Source organism: Mobula birostris, chromosome 1, assembly GCF_030028105.1.
Source record: "Mobula birostris isolate sMobBir1 chromosome 1, sMobBir1.hap1, whole genome shotgun sequence".
In the NCBI taxonomy this organism is placed as follows: Eukaryota; Metazoa; Chordata; class Chondrichthyes; order Myliobatiformes; family Myliobatidae; genus Mobula; species Mobula birostris.
In genome coordinates, this window is record NC_092370.1 from 185,515,845 (window position 1) to 185,539,438 (window position 23,594).

General features: G+C 40.0%; 1 protein-coding gene across 2 annotated transcripts in view; it reads right to left on the reverse strand.

Annotated features, from left to right (window-relative positions):
* Nucleotides 1-23,594, reverse strand: part of heatr5a (HEAT repeat containing 5a) — a 133,405-nt gene that overhangs the window by 85,220 nt on the left and 24,591 nt on the right. For both annotated transcript variants that reach the window (XM_072267284.1, XM_072267278.1), the window contains exons 6-14: nt 22,858-23,029; nt 21,005-21,162; nt 20,217-20,466; nt 16,668-16,823; nt 14,494-14,744; nt 13,357-13,468; nt 10,453-10,605; nt 9,190-9,289; nt 8,721-8,830 (exon numbers count right to left, since the gene is read on the reverse strand). In XM_072267284.1, coding sequence (XP_072123385.1) covers nt 8,721-8,830; nt 9,190-9,289; nt 10,453-10,605; nt 13,357-13,468; nt 14,494-14,744; nt 16,668-16,823; nt 20,217-20,466; nt 21,005-21,162; nt 22,858-23,029 — 1,462 coding nt within the window. The remainder of the gene's footprint in view (nt 1-8,720; nt 8,831-9,189; nt 9,290-10,452; nt 10,606-13,356; nt 13,469-14,493; nt 14,745-16,667; nt 16,824-20,216; nt 20,467-21,004; nt 21,163-22,857; nt 23,030-23,594) is intronic.

The window sequence follows — 23,594 nt, forward strand, 5'->3', positions numbered from 1 at the left end:
GTGTTTCCCCAAGGGTAGCTGGAGGTGATATCTACTGGAAAACCTGCTAGAGACGCAGTACAGGTGCAGCTTGAAAAACTGAGACTCGAGCACGAGTTCTGGGTACGGCAGCTAGAACACGAAGAGAAAGAGAAACAGTTAGAAAGGCAAGAGAAAGAGAAACTGTTAGGAAGGCAGGAGAGAGAGAGGCAGTTGGAGCGAGAAGAGAGGAATAAACAGTTGGAGCGAGAAGAGAAACAGAGGGAAAGGGAATTTGAGCTGGAGAAGTTAAAGATGATGGCAGCGCAGGGGCCCATGCCGAACCAAGGTGGAGGGTTCAGGGCGACCCAGGAGGTTAGGCTGGTTCCCCCATTTGACGATACCGACGTGGATCGGTACTTTGTCCATTTCGAAAAAGTTGCTACAAGTCAGGACTGGCCGAGGGATAAGTGGGCTGTTTTGCTTCAGAGTGTACTTAAAGGAAAAGCCCAACAAGCTTACTCAGCTTTGTCCGCGGAAGATGCCCAGAGGTATGAGGTGGTGAAAGAGGCCACCCTCAGGATTTATGAGTTGGTCCCGGAGGCATACCGGCAGAGGTTCCGGAATGCGAGGAAGCAGTGGGACCGCACGTATTTAGAGTTTGCCCGTGAGATGCAGACATATTGTGAGCGTTGGTGCGCCTCGAAGGGGGTGGATGGGGATTATGACAGACTGCTACAGCTGATCCTGATTGAGCAGTTTAAAGGTTGTGTCCCTGAAGGTACGAGACCCTACCTAGATGAGAAAGAGGCAGCCACGTTAGCCGCAACTGCTAAGTTAGCGGATGAGTATGCGTTGACACATAAAATGAAGTTTGCCCCGAGTAAAGGCTACCTGAAGGGTAGTCAGGATGGCGGGGAGAGTCCGCCAGAAAAGTCAGAAAATAAGCCGGGGACTAGTGAGAAGGAAAAGGTAGACCGGGAGCAGTCTGGTAGGAAGACTCCTGGGGTCGTCTGTTATAACTGTGGGAAAGTCAGACACTTTGAGTCCAGGTGCTTTGCCCCAAAGAGGGAGACGGGAAAAGGAAAAACAGCAATTTTGACTGGCTGTATCGAGCTGGTAAACGAACCGCTAGGAGAGGAAAGGTCTGCCAAAGTTCAGGAAGGGCGCAAGAGGTTTATCTCGGCTGGATTGGTGTCAGTGAAGGAGGGGTTAAACCCAGTTCCAGTGCAGATCTGGAGAGACACGGGAGCATGTCAGTTATTGATATTGAAGAGTGTATTAGAGTTTAGCTCAGAGACCCAGACTGGGGAGATCAGGGTCAAAGGTATTGGGGAAGGGACAGAGGCAGTCCCTTTGCACCAGATACACCTACAAAGCAACTTGGCCTCTGGACTAGTCACGATCGGGGTGAGGTCCGAATTACCGATGAAGGGCGTGGAAGTCTTACTCGGTAATGACCTCGTGGGGGGGATTGTGTTCCCAGCCGTGAGTTTGACAAGTCAGCCTGCCAGCATTGAGGCCCCGCCCATGGACTCGCAGGTTTATCCCGTTTGCGCAGTAACTCAGCGGATGTCGAGGAAGGCTGCAGAGGCTGATGTAAAGTTAGCTGAGACGTTTCTGCCAGCCTTGTACGAGGAGGGGGTAGAAAGTGAAAAGAAGGAGCGTAATGAAACAGGAGGAAGTGGGGAAATTAAGGGAGATTTATCATTAGAAAAGAAGGACTTTATACAGGCACAGGAGCGAGATGAGGAAACAGCTCACTGTGAAACAGAGTTAGGAAGAGAGCCAGTAGGCTGTGGTGTGAAGGGAGGGGTGCTAAGGAAGGAAGGGAGACCAAGTACCGCAGATGAGGAATGGGGGATGGTGCCAAAAATCTCTGGGGATGAGATTTTTAACCTGGCCCACAAGGTACCCCTCGGTGGACATTTTGAGGTGCTGAAGGAAACAGTCGGAGGAATCATGAAAGAGGTTTACTGACTGCCCAGGAGGAAGGATGTTATTGATTATGGCAGATGCGAACTGAGACAGTCATAGGCTTTTGATATGCTAACAAACCTAGTCGGTGTTAGCGCGGAAATCAATGAAGCTAGGGTCCCCCTGATAAGAAAAAAAAACCATTTTGAAAAGATGAGTATGGTATCGACCAGATGGGAGAAGGCTATTGTTTTGGCCAGCTCTGCTGATAAGGTCTCTCCCTTAATCCCCGAACAAAGCGACTCTTTAGGAGAATTAATTAAACGGCTTGCACACGTGTGTTTGATTGTCCCGAGGCGATGCAAAGAACTGGGACGTTGGGTGGTGTTTGTCACGCTAGGTCAGCCTAGTGAACAACATCCCTATAGAATGAGTAATTCAGTGACGAAAGGGCTAACGAACACAGAAGTGTATATTGGTGATGTAATACGGCTGTCTGAAGCCAGCTTGATAGTGAACCTTGAAAAAAATGAGTTCGGCCACACGAAGGTCACTTATCTGGGAATTGTGGTAACACAGGGGCAGCTGGCAGCGATGCAAGCTAAGGTGCGGGCTATCTCTGACATCCCAATCCCAACAGACAAGAAGGCGCTCAGAAGGCTCTTGGAGATGGTGGGGTACTGTAGGAAGTTTTGCAACAACTTTGCGGGTACTACCCCTCCCCCTCCTACTAAGCCCTTGCGAAAGAAAACTAAGTCGGGATGGGACGACCCTTGTTATCGTGGTCCGGGACGAAACCCAGTGAGAGGTTACACTGATCACAATTCATCAGTGTTTTCGGCCACTATGAAGTGGCTAAGTTGGAGCCTGGTTTAGGGGATTATTAAAAATTACGCATATAAAAGGAACAGAAAATGTGATTGCTGACTGTCTGTCAAGGTGTTGACAACTTAAAATTCTCTGTATTAGCCAAATAGCTGATGAAGATGTATATTTGTGTGTATCAAATAATGTATTCATGTTTGTAATTTTTACCCCAGTAAAAATCCTTAAAGGTGAGGGGTGTGACGAAAGAGGGTTACAAAGAGTACACATTAGATTAAGATGTTAACTGTCCTGTGCTGGCACCAGTGGGATCAACAGTTGATCTGCCACCTGTCTTCAGGAGAAAGAGAGATAAGGAAGACAATGGAGCAGCATTTGGAAATGTTAATGAAGAGACGGGAGAGTTTAACGGAAGGAGACACGGTCTGAGAGCTGTCAAGATCGGCTCCTTTTTGAACCCTGAACTGTTTGAAATGTGATGGACAGGCGATACCCCAGCAAGGGGATAAAAAGGGACAGGTTCGCTAAGGCAGGACCCACACGACACCACGAGGTAACGAGACCCTGGAAGCGGTGCGCCTCCCACAAGTCGGTGGGAGTTTTGGAGGGCTGGTCGCGGGACCAAGCCATAGACGCACAGGGTGGAAAGGTACGATTGGCGGGAACCTGGTGTGTGTCCGTCCTTGCCTGGGTGCCAGGTTCACTGCAGAGGAACGATCGTATCTGAAACGGAGGGGTCACAGTTGGTGACCTCAGAAGACATTACAAAGGGCTCGCCCGAAAGCTGACTGTGAGGAATATCGAAGGTCTGTTTGGAATCCGATTTTGAATATTCATTCATTCTCTCTCTCTCTCCCACCCGCACGGCAGTGATTACTGTGAACTGAACTGAACTCAATTGAACTGAACTTTGCGTCACTTTGAAACTGGTCATCTACCCCTAGACGACGATAGAGCTTGATTGATCCTATTACCCTAGTTCTGTGTATATGTGTGTTTATCATTGCTGAACTGTTGTATTTATTATCCTTTTGATTAGAGTACTGTGTTGCTTGTTTCTTTAATAAAACTCTCTTAGTTCCAGTAATCCAGACTCCAACTGAGTGATCCATTTCTGCTGGTTTGGTAACCCAGTTACGGGTACGTAACACAATGGCTGAGCTTTTAACTCTCTATTAGCACAGCGTCCTTGACCTTTATTTGCAGCATCTAACATTTCTTGGTCTTGGTCTTCATCGTCACCTACTAATTGCCCCAGAAACTCATTTGACCGTTTATTGTACAGAAGACCTAAATACTAAATATCAGTATTCACATAGTTTGTCTAGATTCAAGATTAGGACTCCAAATGTGGCCATAAGGTGCTAAATTGGTAATTATGAGAAGGGGTCAGAATATGTCTAACTCTTTAGTTCTGAAATCAGTGCAAGAATAATTTGTGTTATCAAGATGTCTCTGGATTGAATTTATGACTTATTTTTCTTCAGCAGGTGTTTAGGTAGCAGTTTTTGGTAGAAAACAAAATATAATGCAAAACAATCACCTGCAATTTGTTTTGACTAACGTCTAAAATGGCTGAAGTGGAAAAACTGACAGGAAATGAACCTTGGTTTACATAAAACAACTTGAAGGACTGCAAAATATTTAGTTGGAAAGCAACTGAAAGAATTTTCTGCTATCAGTACAAATTTATCAGTAGATTTTGTAAGAAAATTACAATTGAAATCATGATCAACAAGGGTAGCAATGGCAAATAAAAAGTTCCACTTGTGTCTAATTACTCAATTATTAAAACACAGGCAATATCTGAACCTGAAAGATAGCAACAAAATCACAACAAATGCTCTCATTAGCAACCCATTAGTCTAAAGATAGCATTGGTTTTGTTAGTCTGCCATTCTATCATGTGTTTCTTGTCATAATTAGCTAATAATTTATTTCCTATCCCAACAGTCATTTGCAAATTTGGTAATTAAAACATTAAGCATGCAATTGACAAGATACCAGACACATTCAATAAACGTGCACCTTAAATTTATAAGTAATTGTTCCAGTGCTTCTGGCACAATATGTTTAGAGAATCATAATTTCTTCAAGTCCAACACAATGTTTAGTGCGTCAGCAGTAAGATTAAAAAAAACGCAAAAGCAAATTATAAATACCCATCGCTGTTCCTGGATCACAAAAGGTACAAGTAAATGTATGTAGGGGTTTGCAAACTGTGTAAAACAAATCAGACCCTGTAATCATCAACAGAGTGACACTACACGAACGTAGTCTCACATTTATAAATCTAATTACTCTTCAAAATAAGTGATCATCTTCTAACACAAAACATGATGCCCTGATTTCCACATCAGTGATACTCTTGATAAGCTTTAGTTTTCCCAAAGCTGAGCTCTGGAATGGCAGCAAAGAGGAAATTCGTTATTTTAGCCAGAAGGTCATTGAAATAATTTTTTTGTGTAGGTTTGAAAAATAATTAGCCACTACTGATTTCCTCTTTTACTGATATTCCATTTTGATGATTTAGTATTTGGTCTATCGTCTCAAAAAAATAATAAAATTTAGTGGCATTTTTCTAAATTCAAACTCCACTGTGTCTTGTCCTCCAATAGTCATCAATTAAATCTATGAAAATAATAATAAATCTGTTCAAATATAGTAAGGAGTGCCAAACTACATTGATGGTTTCTTTTCGCAGAACAAATTATTTTCAAACAATCAACAAGACACACAGCTTAAATTCCTGAATTTATTTTTGAGCTTCAGATGAACACATTTTTCTGGTGTCACTAGTACGGGGAAATGTAGCAAATTCCTCTGATTTCTGTCCGTTTCTTAGCCTGTGTTGATTAATCATTGAACTTTGTCATTAAAACATAAAAATCAAGAGCATGCATAGGCCTGTTATCACCTGGAAATTCCTCCACCTTTCAATGAGATCATAGGTGATGGAATTTTGATCTCAACACTATTTCATGCTTTCTCTGCATGCTTCTGTGTATTTAGATGTCCATTATTCTTCGGCTTGAACAGATCCTGTGCAGCTTTCTCAGTGAGAAGATTCCAACTAAAAGAAATTTCTCCTTACCACCATCACTGCAGCCACCTCCATTAAGACTCTAAGCTCCGGGGACTTCTGTCCACTTAGTATGCCTCATACTTCTTTCTTCTTGTGATAGTAATGTTTCTCCCTTTCTAATGTCCCTTGAATATACAGTGCCTCTAAAAAGTATTCACCCTCTTGAAAGTTTTCATGTTTTATTGTTTTACAACGTTGAATCTCAGTGGATTTAATTTGGCTTTTTTGATGCTGATCAATAGAAAAAGACTCGTTTCTGTCAAAGTGAAAACAGATCTCTACAAAGTGATCTAAATTAACTACAAGGTTAATTTCAAACGTTTGCTTTATGACACCTCGCTGTTACGAAAGACCTACATTAGTTACCTGTTTTTGCTAACAGGTGTTTTCGCTGTTACAAAAAAAGGCAGGGTGCGCCCCGAGCAGCCAAGCTCCTCCCCCGGAACTGCATTCTGGGCAGCATTGTTTAAACACGTGCCTGTGAGCATCTGTGCTTTATGTTGATTTATTTTGAGCATCCATTAGCAAAATGAGTTCCAAGGTATCGGAAAAGCCTAAAAGAGCTCGTAAGACTAGACATAATTAAGCGTTTCGATCATGGTGAACGAAGCAAGGACAAAGTGAGTTTGGCTTGTGGAAGTTGATGAAGATGATGTTGAAGAGGTTTTGGCATCCCATGACCAAGAACTGATAAGTGAAGAGCTGATGCAAATGGAAGAGGAAAGGATAACAATCGAAGCCGAATGCAGTAGTGAACAGACCAAAAGTGAAGTCATCCAGGAACTGAACGTGAAGCAACTGCGTGAGGTTTTCACTGCAATTGACAACGCTGCAATGATTGTAGAAAAGTACAACTTTAATGTTGAAAGGGTACGTAGGTTTAGGGCATGGATGGTTTGGATGCTTACAAAGAACTATATGACAGAAAAATGCGTGAAGCTAAGCAGTCAAGCATACTGTTGTTTTTCAAGCTTTCCACATCAGCCACAGCAGACGACGAACCTTGACCTTTGACATCGAGGCAGGCAGACATAAAAGAAGATGACCTGCCTGCCCTGATGGAAACAGATGACGATGAGATGACACCCCAGTGTCCCACTACCCCAACCTCCGACGATTCAGCCTAACACGCCATCATCAATGTGCTCGCTGTCTTCCCGATTCTGGTAAGTGATACTACACTGTACATACATTATTTCTATTTTATATTGGCTGTGTATTTTTATGTGTTATTTGGCAGGTTATTTTTTGGGTCTGCGAACGCTCACAAATTTTTCCCATATAAATAAATGGTAATTGCTTCTTCACTTTACGACATTCCGCTTAGAAACCCTTTCATAGGAGCGCTCTACCTTCGGATGGTAGGGGAAACCTGTAATTGATTGTGTAAGTATTCACCCCCTTCAAGTCAGTATTCAGTAGATGCACCTTATCAACAATTACAGCCTTGAATGTATGTGGACAGGTCTTTATCAACCTTGAGTCTGTGTAGATAGATCTCTATCAGCTTTGCACATCTGGAAACTGCAATATCTTCCCATTCTTTACAAAACTGCTCAAGCTCGGTCAGATTGCACAGGGACTGTGAGTGAACAGGCCTTTTCAAACCCAGCCACAAATTCTCAATTGGATTGAGGTCTGGACTCTGACTTGACCACCCTAGGACATTAACTTTGTTGTATTTAAACCATTCCTGTGTAACTTTGGCTTTATGCTTGGGGCCAGCAGCCCTCTTGCAGATTGCATCAGATTTTCCTCCAGGATTTCCCTATATTTCGCTGCATTCATTTTGCTCTCTACCCACAGCATGATGCAGCCACCACAATTCACAGTAGGGATGCTGTGTTTCTGATGATGTGTGGAGTTTGGCTTACACCAAACATAGCCTTCAGTCTGATGGCCAAAAAGTTCAATTTTGGTTTCACCAACCACAGAACCTTGTTCCAGCTGACCTCAGAGTCTCCCACATGCCTTCCAACAAAATCTAGCTGAGATTTCATGTGAGTTTTTTTTCCCCAACTGGCTTTCTCTTTGCCACTCTCCCATAAAGCTGCAACTGGTGAAGCACCTGGGGAACAGTTGTTGTATGCGCAGACTCTCCCATCTCAGCCACTGAAGCTTCTAACTCCTCCAGAGCTGTTATAAGTCTTTTGGTGGCCTCCCTCAGTAGTCCCCTTCTTGCACAGTCACTCTGTTTTTGAGGACGGCCTGCTTGAGGCAGATTTACAACAGTGCCATATTCTTTCCATTTCTTCATAATTGACTCTACTGTACTCCAAGAGATATTCAGTGACTTGGATATTTTCTTGTATCCATCTCCTGACGTGCTTTTCATTAACCTTTTTGTGGGGAGTGTTTGGAATGTTCTTTTATCTTCATGGTGTAGTTTTTGCCAGGATATTGACTCACCAGCAGTTGGACCTTCCAGGTACAGGTGTATTTTTACTATAATCAATTGAAACACCTCGACTGCACAGAGGTTGTTATATTGCGAGGACACCTTAACTAATTATGTGACTTCTAAAACCAATCGGCTGCACCAGCGATGATTTGGTGTGTCATATTAAAGGGGATGAATACATGTGCAATCAAGAGTCTTGTAATTAATTTAGACCACTTTGTAGAGATCTGTTTTCATTTTGACACTAAAGGATCTTTTTTCTGTTGATCAGCGTCAAAAAAGCCAAATTAAGTCCATTGTGATCCAATGCTGTAAAACAATAAAACATGCAAACTTCCAAGGGGGGGTGAATACCTCTTGTAGGCACAGTACCTTCTTGCACTTTCTTATTATTAGGACATTATATCCACAGTTAAAAGAAATGAAGTAAAATTTCACAAAAAAAAACTTTAAGTAAAATTATTTTACTACAACTTTATCCCATTAAAAAATAGAAATGCACATCATCCACGACAGTATTTCTGTTGCACGTACCTTCATAAGTTTTAGGTGGCAACAAAGCCAAAATCTCATATAACCGTTGTCTAAATACCATTGATGCTGTTTTCAATGGAGTTCCATAAGACTTGTTAAGTGAAGGCAACCTAAGAAAGAAAATTGTTTTAACAAGGAAGCAATTCGCTTCTTTTTCTTCCAAAGTTAACGTACATCAAACACATTAAAAACTCATGTTACAGTTGTCTTTTTTTATCTGTGTTGAAGCATGATGTTTTTTGAAGACCCACTATTAGTACTTCTTCTAAAAAAATGTCACAGGAAGTTATAGTATGGAATAGGGAAGGGATTTCACTGCAGAAAAATTAATATTAAATTTATATAGACCATGATTCATAAATAAGCATAACCTAATGTTTCAAAAGTTACCTCATTAAAATTTTGTAACTAAAATTCAAACAATGAAAATATCTTAATAAATGGCTGCTTAGCAGCTGATATAACTTACTCCGTTGATAAAGCCACAGCAGATTCAAGTGGTGGTAGAAGTCTTTCAATTACATCATCAGAAAATAGATCTCCACAATGTAGTGCAAAGCTTTTCATTGCTTAAAGAGACAATTATAAAAATCAGTACAAATCTAACTGTGAAATCTTGAAACAGCAATTTTTTTTAAATTACGTTCAAGTTCACCCTCAAATACTTTTCCTAGATTTAGTGTCTTTAATACTTCTGCTTTTCACCTCAGGAAGCTTTATGGCTTGTTACTTAGACTCTGTAGGCCATACAGCTTATTTTTTCCAATATCATAATTCTGCTTTGCTACCATGACACTTATCACTGTTCTGCTTAAACACACGCTTTCCTGTATACCAAATATTTCTCTGCTCATGTTTTATGAATTTCTACTTTCTGATTATCCAAAATTAATTTAATCTATTTTGCCACAGTCAGGATTTATTAAATAATTTATATCATGTGTTTACTGGTACCTGTAAGAAAAACCTAGAAACCATCTAGTTGCACAATATGAGACAAATAAAAGGTTTGCTGGAAGACTGCCGCAGCACATACCTGAGTCAAGATGTGTAAAATCATGGTAAATAATTTTCTTAGCATCTGCATCTAAAACTTAACTAAAAACTGTTAAACATTTCTGTGAAACTTCGACTCTATTGGTAGTAAAAATGAACCGCTATATCACAACAAAGCAATGTGATCAACTTATTTCGAGTGGATGATTTGTTAACTCATACAGCAAAATAATTACTGTACTCAGGACTTACTGATTATATCTCAGAATTTATTATGCATTCTGCGTAACATGATAAGTGCCAAAACAAAAGGAATTTTTTAAATGGAAATTAAATCAGCATATGGATTGCTGAGTCCTGATGAAGGGTCTCGACCCAAAACATTGACTCTTCGTTCCTCTCCATAGAAGCTGTCCGACCTGCTGAGTTCCTCCAGCATTATGTGGGCGTTGCTCTGGATTTCTGCATCTGCTGAATCACTTGTGGTTATGGACTGCAGGACATTTTTTTTTTGTTTCAATGGCTTGGTTTCTCTACTTCCACTATAAACAATGTCCTAGCATCTTTGTTCTGTACAATTTGAAAATGAAATGAGTTTTGAGTTTTTAATTTTGTATTTTATTACGCCTTAATTGGTATTCTCTCCAGAACCAAATGCAGTTTTCTCCTCTTCTGACAAAATGAGATTGAAAGAACATGGAAATTAACTTGGATCAGTGACAGTTGCACGTCTTACCACTCAAAGCTCCTGCCCGTTCTTCCAGTGTCACCTGCCATGTGAAACAGTCCCCCCGATTTATCTCTGTTTCCAAGTCCTTTGGGGACTGTGGGAATACACTTTTCCAAAGCAGAAGAATTCTTGGAAGATGGTGGTGAATAACTGGTGGCCCTGAAATTAGAGATTGGCTTGAAATTCTCTATTATATGCTTGCAAATTTCAAAGTAACAATAAGAAAATAATTAATAAATAATACTTCTGACACCATTTTTTAAAAAAACTGATGCTAAAATTTGTTCCAATGTTTTACATAAGATGACAGCAAGTTGAAATATATTAAATTTATACTTGTTTCATAACTCCAGTTAAAAGAAACATTTAAAAACTACTTCACAAATTTCAGTCTTAAATAAATATAATATGTTGTTTGTGTTTTGTAGTAGACAGGCACAATCACAAATGTTTAACAGGTATTTTTTCTCAAATGTGTGTAAAAACCCACAGTTCACAGTAGTTTAAACTCTTGAAGAACTTTGAATTTCATAAGTGAAATTTGTAAAATCGTTTTTACAAATGGTCCCCTCAAATGGAGTTGAAATAAATGACACAAAAAATTTTATTCATTTCAATTTATTGTCTTATTAGTATTGGCAGATTCATTTTTAATTTAAAGTACACTTCACAATATTATTCTTTGTTTTCATATTCCTAGGTGCTATAAATTTCCATGCGATAGAGCAGTGGTCCCTAACCACTGGGTCGCGGACCGGTACCAGGCCACAAAGCATGTGCTACCAGGCTGCGAGGAAACGATATGGTTTGGCGATATGAAACGATATGAGTCAGCTGCACCTTTCCTCATTCCGTCACGCCCACTGTTGAACTTGAACTCATGCGAGGTCATCAGTCGGTCATTAACCTACAACTACTCGTTGAGTAAAAACAAACGTCGCTTGAGAGTTTCTTTGGAAGAGGTGGTAGGGGACATAAAGGGCCTAACGATAATGATAACACAGAGACAGCTGAGGCCGAGACTGAAAAAAAAAAGAAAGCTTCCTTCAACAGAAAATATGACGAGTCGTACATAAAATATGGCTTTATTGCGACCGGTGACTCGCATGCTCCAAGCTCCCTGTGTGTGATATGTGAAGACAAGCTGTCTAATGAGGCAATGAAGCCCTTAAAACTGCTTTGGCACCTTGAGTCCAAGCACCCTGCACTTAAAGACAAACCTGTTGAGTTTCTTGAGTGGAAAAAACGTGAGCAATTGGGACAGCATCAAAGCAAAAGCCCTTAACTCACGTCTGTTTGAGCAGCTTTGCGAGGAAATGGATGTAGAGCACAAACACCTTCTCTTACACACTGGAGTCAGGTGGCTATCAAGGGGGGAGAGCCCTGGCCAGGGTTTTTGAGTTAAGAGAGCAGCTACAGAGATTTCTTTCAGGAAAAAAATCACCACTGGCAGCACACTCAGTGACGAGGAGTGGATAGCGAAACTCGCTTATCTGTGTGACATCTTCAACCTGCTCAATGAACTCAATTTGTCACTTCAGGGGAGAAGAACAACTGTCTTCAAGTTGACAGATAAAGTGTCTGCTTTCACAGCCAAACTGGAACTGTGGGGACGGCGAGTGGACGGGGGCATATTTGACGTGTTCTCAACATTAGCTGGGATTTTGGGAGAGACTGAGGCTGCACTGTCCTTCTCACAGCTGGTGCGTGATCACCTATCTTCGCCATCGACAGAATTCGAGCGTTACTTCCCAACCACAAATGACCCAAGATGTGCAAAGGAATGGGTCCATGACCCATTTGTGAATGTCCCTGGTGAATCATCCATGTCAGCGCGGGAAGAAGATCAACTCTTCGAGCTTGCAAATGACGGTGGGCTGAAAAGTACGTTTGACATAATATCTCTGCCGGCATTCTGGATCAAAGTCAATGCTGAATATCCTGAGATTGCCACGAAAGCACTGAAAACGTTGCTTCCATTTCCAACATCATACCTCTGCGAAGCGGGCTTTTCTGCAATGAATGCAACGAAAACTAAATTGCGGAATAGACTGGACATAAGGAACTCCCTTTGAGCATTGCTGTCTCCCATCACCCCTCGATGGGACCATCTTGTTGCTGGGAAACAAGCCCAGGGCTCCCACTGATTCAGTGATATTTGTGTGTTGCAATGATTTTATATGTTCATATAAGGAAAGTATGTGCTGTGTGTTTAATATCCAAACGTTTCTTAAAATGTTATGATGCTATTGACTTATAAGTGACTTATAATTGACTAATCACTATATTCATGCGAGGAAAATATGCATTGTGTGTTTAATATTAAATTTGTTGAATAAACCCTTTTAGAAATGAAATTGAGTGTATTAGCCACTTTTAAGTGACTTATAGTTGATTTATCACCTATATTCCAGTCGTGATTAACACCCCCCCCCCCACCCACCAGTCGGCTGGTCCGCAAGAATACTGTCAATATTAAACTGTCCGCGGTGCAAAAAAGGTTGGGGACCCCTGCGATACAGAAATGCAATTTAGAAATTGAGTAGATGACTGCGAGTACAAAAGGTTAATGTTATTATAACTGATAAGGGAGAATATTGATTTTTCAAATATCAGTTTTAGTCTTACACACCTTGATACCTTGAAAATAATTACATTGTTTTCTCAATATCAAAATATCAACAATCACAAGTAAATAAACAACTAAACTGCATTACTGTGGTGGCATAGTGTTAGCGAGCTTATTTGACAAGTAAACTTGAAACATCCAGTACCTTAGCCTTCCCATTCAATGCTCTAAATTATTTTCAATGAAGGCACTGATCCAAATCTTTTGGAAAGCTCTGATTGTCAATAACCCCTGTTCACCCTATATTTAATGAGTCCTATTGATTTGATGGACAATCTTACCTAGCGTCATGAGTGCAGAAATCAGAAGCCAACCAGCCTGTGTCCGTTGCACTGAGAGGCGACTATTTTGGATTGCTGTACGTAAAATCTCCTCTGCTTGAGTCATAATCAACTTGAACAAAAAGTTAAATAATACATGAGCAGGAATAAAATAAATTGTAAAAACAACGTGGCACTAGCAGTAACACAAAACAAATGTAGGGAAATTACTTTCATGGTTAACGACTTGGTAATAAATAACAAGACTATCCTCTGGAAAACAAAGGAAAAGAAAAATAGAGAGCTCCAGCGTGTTAAAAATTACAACAGATCAATCTCATATCACAGCATCCATTATTACAGACCACACAAGTATAATCAACCCACAGAAAAATAAGTAGTGTTGTTGTGACTAAACAAAAAAACCTCGTTTTTTTTTAAAAAGGCTGAACTCCAGCTCTGATGTCTCTTTTCTCTTGAGATCAGAGATCCTCACTCCCAGAGCCTCTAACCATGTAGTATCTTAGTTTGAAAGCCCAAATGCTAAAGAGTTCTAATAAACCCATCATTTCAGTTTGCTCGCATCCCTTGGAATTTCTATCTTTCCCCCCAGGATCCTATTCAGTCTGTGACCACTTACATCCATGACAACACTGACAGTGTCTACGACTTCAATACGTTTTCAAGTTTCTTCAATGCAACCAGTTAATTTTCACTATGGGCCTCTGCACCTCCAACCTACATCATTATGGTTAGAAGGCACTTCAATTCTTCCTTGAATGGATACTCAACCAGAAACTTACTGTAAACACCATCTGTTCTGAGCAGTCATCAATGCCATTATTCCAGTCAGAGACAACAGGCCTCAGTAGTATCACAAACTACAATTGCTCTGATTATCCCTAACCCTTCTCTGCAACTTAAAACCATGTTAAATTTCTAGGTTATTATTAATTTTATTGAAAGGTCAGTACACTAACAATTTCCAACATTCTTAATTCTTATTTTGAATTCAATAAGAAAAATAAGGTTAAAGTGTATATCTGAGTTTAAAAGGCAGCAACAATTAATCTTACTCAACAGCTCTATACTTGAGTTATATAGCATTTTTCTAAACATTCACTTTTTTTTTAAAGAATCTATTGGCAAAGTCATTACCTTTCCTTTGCCATGAGGAATACCCAATGGACAATGTTGCACAGCTCCTAGCAGTGCTGCTATTGCAAAACTGTAGCCAGTTACTGCCTCTGGGGATGATCGGAGAGCATTCAGACGTTCAATGCAACGATCCAGCAAAGGAGAAACCTTGAATGGCAGTGCTACTGCAAAACAGCGCAAGCACCAAGCTGCAGCTAGTCTTGCAGAAAGACTTGGATGAAGCAACACTGAAATTACTTTATCTAACAGACCTGATAAAAGAGGAGAGATAACAAATCACAAATGTGAGCTCGCACCTACATTGACAAATATTGCATTTTCTTCAACATCAACTTCAGATTTCTATTGAAGCATTCAATGAGTATTTAAGCTGAGCACCAGATGATTTATTAAACACCTGAACATACCACTACAGCATGACCATAGATGAGGAAAGTATAACTGAACATATCCTTTCACCAGAACTTAGACGCAGTTCTTTCCCCGCCAGCATCCTTATTCTACCTCAGCCCCATTCTCATTTCCAATTGGACCTTGGATAATTCTAGAGTTTTCACTTCAAGCATTTACAGGAAGACAACTGCTAAATGCACCCTGAATTCTGGGTGAAGAAAGAACTTCCTAATAAGAGCCACTTACCATTTTCTATCCACATCTATATGTCCTGTGGTAACCAACAATTTAAGTTTTGTAATCCATGAGAGGACCAATCCTGTCATATACATCCTAAATAACTGATTAAACGAGGGAAGAGAAGCTGGAGAGGGGAGAGGATACGATGCACTTACTCGACCTTTAGTTCTCTCCTATCATTCTCTGCACCTCAACAACTTATATTACCTCAAATTTTTCTCATTTCTAATGAAAAGAACATGCAATCAAAGTACTAACAATCCCTGATCTTGAATTTACTCAGCATTTTGATTTATTTTATAACTGCTGGATTGGTGATGTGAATCACAGGAGCAAATACAGCCCAGACATAATTATATTTAAATGCATTTTCCAAACAGTATCTGCATACTTCAAAGAACTAATTATTCATGTTGATAACTTGCTTCATCAGCAGACCATCATTTGCATTTAATCCAAATTGGCAATTGCTCTGTCTTAGGAGTGTACTGGCACATACCTCGCGGGTATCTTGTGACTGTCTTGTGAGCATGATATCATGGTCTTGTGATGGTGGGGTGATGTAATTTTCCTGCCAGTGAGGTCACGTGATGACATGTTCTCAACAGGTATATAATGGGAAACCCCTGTTGTTAAGCAGTTTAGTTCATTGTTTAATTTGTCAGTTACTCCGTTATGCTGCGTATTCGTCTTATGACGCAGTTTCGTTTTAAAGTGTTTTACTTTCTATTTTAAGGTAAAATCATTGTGCCGGCAGTTTTGCGAATCACTGCCAGTTTTGTTTGGGGTATTTTTTGATTTACCTTTACAGTCCAGTATTAGAGACTGAAGACCTTACTAAAGTATGGGAACCCGATGGGTTGAGTAAAGTTGGTGTCGTTCAGTGGTTTAATACAGGAAAGTCCATAAGAATCTATTGAACCTTCGTAGACAAATATACCCACAGCAAAACAATGACTGTGGAGCTGCTGAACTGGCAGATTTTCTAAATTACTGTGTATTAATTGTATTAATATTACCATCTACTTTTCATTTTCTTGTTTATTTTTACATGTTGTGCCGAGGTATAATAATTTTTCAATGAATCCAGTGAATCTGAAAGCTTGACAACATGCTTGTGAATTGAAAGGAGTCCCGGAAACAACCATGTGAACTAGATGCCAAACCACTGGATTATACCCGAATCTTGCTGGAAGAAAAATAAATTTCTAGAGGGCGTCAATGGCAATTGAATCTAACATCCAGATTACCTCAAGAAAAACAATTTAATTAGCCAATTCAAAGAACAATAGAGTAGAAAGAGAATCAACTGTTCCAACTGCCTGTCTGATGTACTTTATAAGAGGTGTGATTGTTCCACAATGTTTATGTAATGAACAGTATTTCCACAATGTTTCACCACATACAATTTGACTGTTGTATCCATATACACCGTACAAAAAAATCTGTTTATGAAAATGAATGGAATCTGAACTTTTTAATCTGTCAATGAGATTTGTTAACAAACAGTAACAGCCATTGAGGTTCATACCAGACTTTACCTGTGGCAGAATCCAGAAGCAGTGGAGCAGCAGTAGAACCAAGGGCATGTACAAGACTCCCCAACTCTTGAACAGCACACACTAGCACATGCTGGCTGGCAGATATATCCATTGTACCCACTTTCAGCTCCACATTACTGTCGCTCATTACAGCATCTAATAATTAAAATCAGCCTCAATTGAATTATTTCAGATATAACATCAAACAAAAAAGTCAGTGGTGCAGTCAGAATTTTATAAATGGCAATATTCCTGCACTAGTTAATTAAATAAACCCAACAGCTCAAGCAAACCAGAGCACCTAAGCTTTAAATCCCTGTAATGGGCAATGGAATTAATTGATGCCAAATCTGAGACAGTGTCTCATCTTTCAGTCCTGCCAGAGGCATAATGGAATAGCATATGCCATTAAAATTATATTCTAATGTATAACTTCTTACTGAGCAACAACCTAAAGCAAGGGACTCAAAGAGAAGAAATCACCCAAATCTCAAGAGATAAAGAAAAACGTGGATATTGAAACGCCTGAACTCAAGAATATTGTGAGATAAATTAATTCAGAGTCGGCATACCAACAAAACGTATTAGTTCAAATATGAAGTGGCAGGTGGAGTTCAACCCAGATAAATGTGAGGTGGTTCATCTTGGCAGGTCAAATATGATGACAGAATATAGTATTAATGATAAGACTCCTGGCAGTGTGGAGGATTAGAGGGATTTTCAGGTCCATAGGACACGCAAAGCTGCTGCGCAGGTTGACTCTGTGGTTAAAAAAGCATACGGTGCGTTCACCTTCATCAATCATGGGATTGAGTTTAGGAGCCAAGAGGTAATGTTCCAGCTATATAGAACCCTGGTCAGACCCCACTTGGAGTACTGTGCTCAGATCTGGTCGCCTCACTACAGGAAGGATGTGGAAACCATAGAAAAGGTGCAAAGGAGATTTACAAGGACGTTTCCTGGATTGGGGAGCATGCCTTATGAGAATAGGTTGAGTGAACCCGGCCTTCTTTCCTTGGAGCGACGGAGGATAAGGGGTGGTCTGATACAGGTGTATAAGATGATGAGAGGCATTGAACGTGTGGATAGTCAGAGGCCTTTTTTTCCCTCCAGGGCTGAAATGGCTAGCATGAGAGGACATAGTTTTAAGGTGCAGAGGAGACATCAGAGGTAAGTTTGTTTGTTTTTTTTTATATAAACGCAGAGAGTGGTGAGTGAGTGGAATGGGCTGCTGGCGATGGTGGTGGAGGAGGATATGATAGGGTCTTTTAAGAGACTCCTGGACAGGTACGTGGAGCTCAGAAAAATAGAGGGCTATTGGTAACCATAAGTAATTTCTCAGGTGAGGACATGTTCGGCACAGTGTTGTGGGCCAAAGGGCCTGTATTGTGCTGTAAGTTTTCTATGTTTCTATGTTTTATAAAGATCAGAACCTAATCCAAGCCATTTCTGCACTGCATTGTGACAAGACATATTCCAAAATGGAAAAGCTCAGGATGTCAATAATTTATGCACAATCTACTGCTTTCTTTCAAGGTCTTTTTTAAAAATTTATTCCATTTTCCAACATGGTAGCATAACTGGTTCGGCCTCTATTTATTACCGCTCCCTAAGTGCCATTAAGAAATGATGGAGAGCCAATATCTTGAGCCACTACAGACTTCTAGTGAAGGTCTCAGTTCAGCAGAAATGAGTTAGGGAACTCCAGTATTTAGAACCAGTGACAAAAGAATAGCAATATGGCGGTGATGCTGCCACACCCCTACCACACTCTCTCTTGCTGCTGGTAAAGTCATGGACTTAGGCGTGACATCAGAGGAGACCAAGGAAAAAAAAGTCTCTTTTGCAGATGACACATACTTTAAATATGGTGCAATGATGGTGGAGGCAACAAATGTTTTAAGTATGGTTAGCACATGTATTCAAGCAACCTTTGTCCTCAGAAGTGACAAACTTGGATGTTGTTGGAAATGCATTCATCCAGGAAAGTGCAGTGCATCCCTTTACATTCCTAACTTTATATGGCATAAAGGAGCAAAGTCACCATTTGCAGGGCAAATTTTCGTGGGTGTTCCCCAACCTCTCATCAGCTCTTTGCAGATAAATCCCAATGTGGCAACTGCATCGGAATAGTTTAAGATTCAGCACAATCTCAAGCACAACTGTGGCATGTGGCACAATTGGAATGAGCTTGATCCCATAGCCTTTGCTGTATCCCATACTCTCAACAGTTTAATATCATAGGTGTCCTTTGGAATTGACCAAAGACAGGTTTCTATGATGGAGGGCATGAGGAGCAGAAGCTGTAAATTACCATCTACTCTATGGTTCAGTTTTGACTTCAGCTGGATCCTGCCTCATTAAGGTGCTCTTGAGGCTCCTCTACGACATTGCAGCTTAATTGGTCAAAGCCATCCTTATCTAGATGTGTCAGGACAGCAGAGCTTTGACATCTGTTGGCTGTATGGTAGCAAAGCTCCGTGCACTGCATGCCATTTTGCTGCTCAGCACAGACACAGTCATGTTTTGTACTTCCTCCAAGATGGGATCTAAATTTCAGGAGTGCCTGGCGACATACCTTTCTGCATTTTCACTGAACCCAAATCTATCGCCTGACTTGATTGTAACAGTCAAGTGAAAGCATGCTAAGCCATGAGGTCAAAGATTGCGGTGAGAGGCATTTGAAATCCTGCTGATACTTGACCGCACCTTGTGACGCCCAGGAGCAACGCTGATAGTAATAAAACCTTGACTCAGAAAGTATTCTATATCCTAGATATTTCAAACGAGGTGACAAATGTGCACTTTGATAACTTATTTACTTTGAACTTTGAGCGTTGATACTTCAGCTAAGGTAAACTAACTGATATCATCAAGCGGTGGTTTCCTTTGCCACATTTAATTTGACATCACAAGACTCATGAAATCTGGGGCCAGTGTTGAGATCTAGTCTGGCAACTGGTTGGCATTCTTCTGTCTTAAAGGACAATGGGTGAAGATGATCATCATCACAAGCCTGGGTGGGAGACATGGAGATCCTGAGATGCCCAGTCATCAAGCTCCAACTCTTGGTCTCACCAGTGTAATCCAAAGGAAAGCTTATGAAGCAATATGTTTGGCACCAGCTTGGCTGCAGGAGTTGCCAGAAGGATGTTCAATGGCATCCAGCCACCTCAGGGGCTCCACTCTGGATTTGTTGTCTGGGTTTACTCCTATAAACTTTGTCTCTCCCAAGGCTGCCCAAAAGGCAGTGGGGCTATTTACCTATAGCTGGGAATCTGTTCCACGAGCACCAGGGCACGTCCACACACAGGTAGGCCTGCGTACTACATGTACGGGGGCCAGACTTCCTCTCCATCCTCCGTAGTTCAGCCTGAGTCCAAGAGGAGTTCAGCTTCCATGTGTCTGGCAACTATGGACATGCAATTTACTAAGAAATAAACCATATATACACAAAGAAACAACACTAATGGGGTTCAAGCATTATTCATTGCTCATGTAACAACCAAAGTCACTCTAAATGTACATGATAAAAGACATACTTCATACCTACAGCTTTTTTCTGTTTACCCACAGCATAACAGATCTCCTTTGCTGCTGCAATCTGAGCTTTCTCTCCAAGTAGACTTCCCACTGTGGCCCGAAGGATGAATGAAACACAACGACGACAGCAAATGGCATCAATTTGAGTCTGGTTAGCTTTTGGATGGGACACCAACTCCAAAATATGGCCAAGTAGGGAAGCAAAGTTAGTTTCCAACCACTGACCACCAAGTGTTGAAACAAATGTAACGTAAGCCTATAAAAGAGGGATTTGTGAATTTTCTATAGACTTCTTATTTCAATACCAAACAAAATTATTTTAAAGTAACATTATTTAATCATTTCCTTCTATCACTACCACATTTGTGATCTTGAAATCATTAAGAACACTAAAATGTGTAAATTACAGCTCAGATTACAATCAACCATATAAACATAAACATATGTCCTAGGGCTTACATCCATCAGAGTGATTGTTTGATTTATCATTAGATTTTGTTGTATTTTCAAGCATCATTAATACAGCGCAGCATTTCATTCTAATGCAATGAATAGGAGTAATCCATTTTAGATAGATGGTGCTCAGGTTAGAGCTTGGTTGTGATCCAGCAGCAAAAGGGAACAAAAATAGCACAGGCTTAAGACATTGAAAGAAGAGAAACAAATATTCACAAGTGTTCTTATATTTTCCATGTATCTTTTACCACTTTCGTTTGTTTACTTGGTAAGTAAAACTGTACTTAAACATGCAACTAATGATTTCTCAAAAAAAAAAGGCAGAAGTCAAATCTAACCTGCGTTACTCCAACCCTAACATCACGGGTCAAGGAGCTGCATCCTTTCAGCATTTCTCCACTGACACGCAAGAACCCACTGCCACCTCGCAGGAAGCCAGAAGCTAACAAGTCCATTGCTTCTTCCAGTGAGGTTTTACGAATCACTTGTCTTGCACCTGGAAAGAAACGTGGACATTGATTAAAAAGCTTTTCTTTCCTTGATACATTTTCCAGATTATCAACTAACCTTAACAAGCAATACTGAAATGAGGGCTCAATGACTTGACTTCCTCCACAAATGTGGTCTATGTTGTGACACCAGAATTAAACTTCAATTTATGTAATGCCAGTAAAATTGGGATTACTAGCTTGTTTTGAATATCAGGCCTCAAGGTCTGAGTCAACGTTCCCTTCCTCTGAATATCAGACTTGAGCCCTGAGAGTCTTGACTTTAATTCTCAAAGTCTGGTTAGCTCTTAACTCATCAGCAGTGAATGAGGTAATTGGCATTGTGAAAATCATGTCTATGATGGATAGCTAGGTAATAGAATGTAGAAGCCCTGAGCTCACCAGAAAAAAAAACTTAAATTTTACAAGGGGCACAATTAAAGAAAATCTCTGAAACTTCAAGCTATTGAAACAAAGTAAGAAGCACTCATTTGCGGAGACCAGTGCTTAACCTTAAAGGTGACTTGGACACAAACTATAAAGGAAAAGGAAGTTATATCAAGAGGAAAGAGATGTAATGGTCTTTTTGAGGAGTAATTTCAGTGTGGTACACTTTTTCAAAAACACCGTAACCAGAAGGTGAGATGAACAGGTGGAAATAATAATCACTAGAGCTGATGTTTATCAAAGTTCAGAAAGAATGGGAGAATTAGACAAGGTTTCAAAAATGGAGATCACTAGCCGAACAAAGGAAGATATTGATAATTTTAAACTTGAGGCTTAGGGGGCTGGAAGGCAACATAAAACCCAGGAACAAGAGCAATAGTGAGTGGGACTTTGCAGTGGATAGAACAAAAACAAGATCTAGATGTGTTGAAGGTTATCAGCCAGGACAATATTGAAATAGTTAAATTTAGTACAGGTGGAAGATGGAAAGCTACAATTACCCTGACAAAAAGTCTTGAGGTGGCTCAAAACATATTTTCTTATTTCTCTGCAATATAGAATGCAAGTCAGCCCATCAAATCTATGCCAGCTCACAAAACAACCACATATCTCCATTAATTTCTCCCCACATTCCCACCAAACCTACCATCCACATATAGGCTTGGGTAATTTATAGCTAACAATTAACCAATTATTTTTGAAGTCTTTTGGATGCAGGAGGAAACAGGACTTCCTAGAGGAAACCAACTACAATCACAGGAAGAAGGTGTAAACACCAAGCAAACTGTACTCAAGGTCAGTACTGAACCAAAGTTGCTGGAATATGTCGCTGTGCCATCCAGTACATTACAGAATCCAGATTGCATCATGTAAAAAATAGCCACACAGATTAGTAGAGATTAACATGTCTACCAACTACAAAGCTTCACACATTACCATGTTAAATGTCTCTTTTTTTTAAAAAAAATCACATCTTGTATAGAAGAGATGCACAATATGTGGCAAGCTGAACAAATTGATTCACTAACATTATAAAGTTCTTTAGCTGTTCTTTTCAAAGTTTAGAAAAACATGTTCCCATCTTTACCAAAATCAGTTAGTATGTTCAAGAATCATCAATTTTATCAGATATATCAAACTAGAAATAAAGCTGATTTTAGTTGTTAGTTTGGTGTTAAGAATGGTAATTCAGAATCAAAACAGATTTAAATAAATTAGTAAAATAAAATTCATATGCCCAAAGAGGTAGAACCTACCTAGACTCTCTTTAGGCACTACAGCTGCTGCCAGAATTGTTCCCAGCAATTTTGATACAGAGACACGGACATCATAATTAGAACCTTCAAAGGCTTTGAAACAAAGTGTAGCAACATTCTCTAATTCTGAGGTCCACATAAATAGAGCTTCTTTCTGAAGTTCCAAAAGGCACTGAAATACAAAAATACTGTCAGTATCTATTGGAACATATCACCATATATTCTGTCTTTTTGCAACTAATAGATAGACCCCTTTTTGCACTTTCTTCAACAACTATATCAATTAAGTTTTGTAGTTCTTCCTCCATACTTGCAAATAACACAGTGTCATCCGCATGTCATGAACAGAGCAAGTATAAAAAGGGAAATAATGTATGAGATCATGAAAAGGCAACGTAACTTCATTGGACATGTGTTTAGGAAAGAGGAGTTAGAATGCATGGTAATTATGGGAAAGATTGGAGGGAAGAAAGCAAAAGGAAGGCATGGCACCTGATGATGATGATGATGATGATCTATTGGAACAATTATGGTAAACGTCAATGAGAACATGTAAAAAATATCTGGAACAAACATATTCTATCAGCAAATACTTTTGATAAAGAGCTCAATGTTTACACTTCAAACCAAATAATTAGCATTCTGTACGAATTTAGAAATGAATTGCTGATCAAGAACTACCTTTTAGAAATGAAGCAATCATCATACAAGTTCAGTTGAAATGGTGTTGCTCAGAA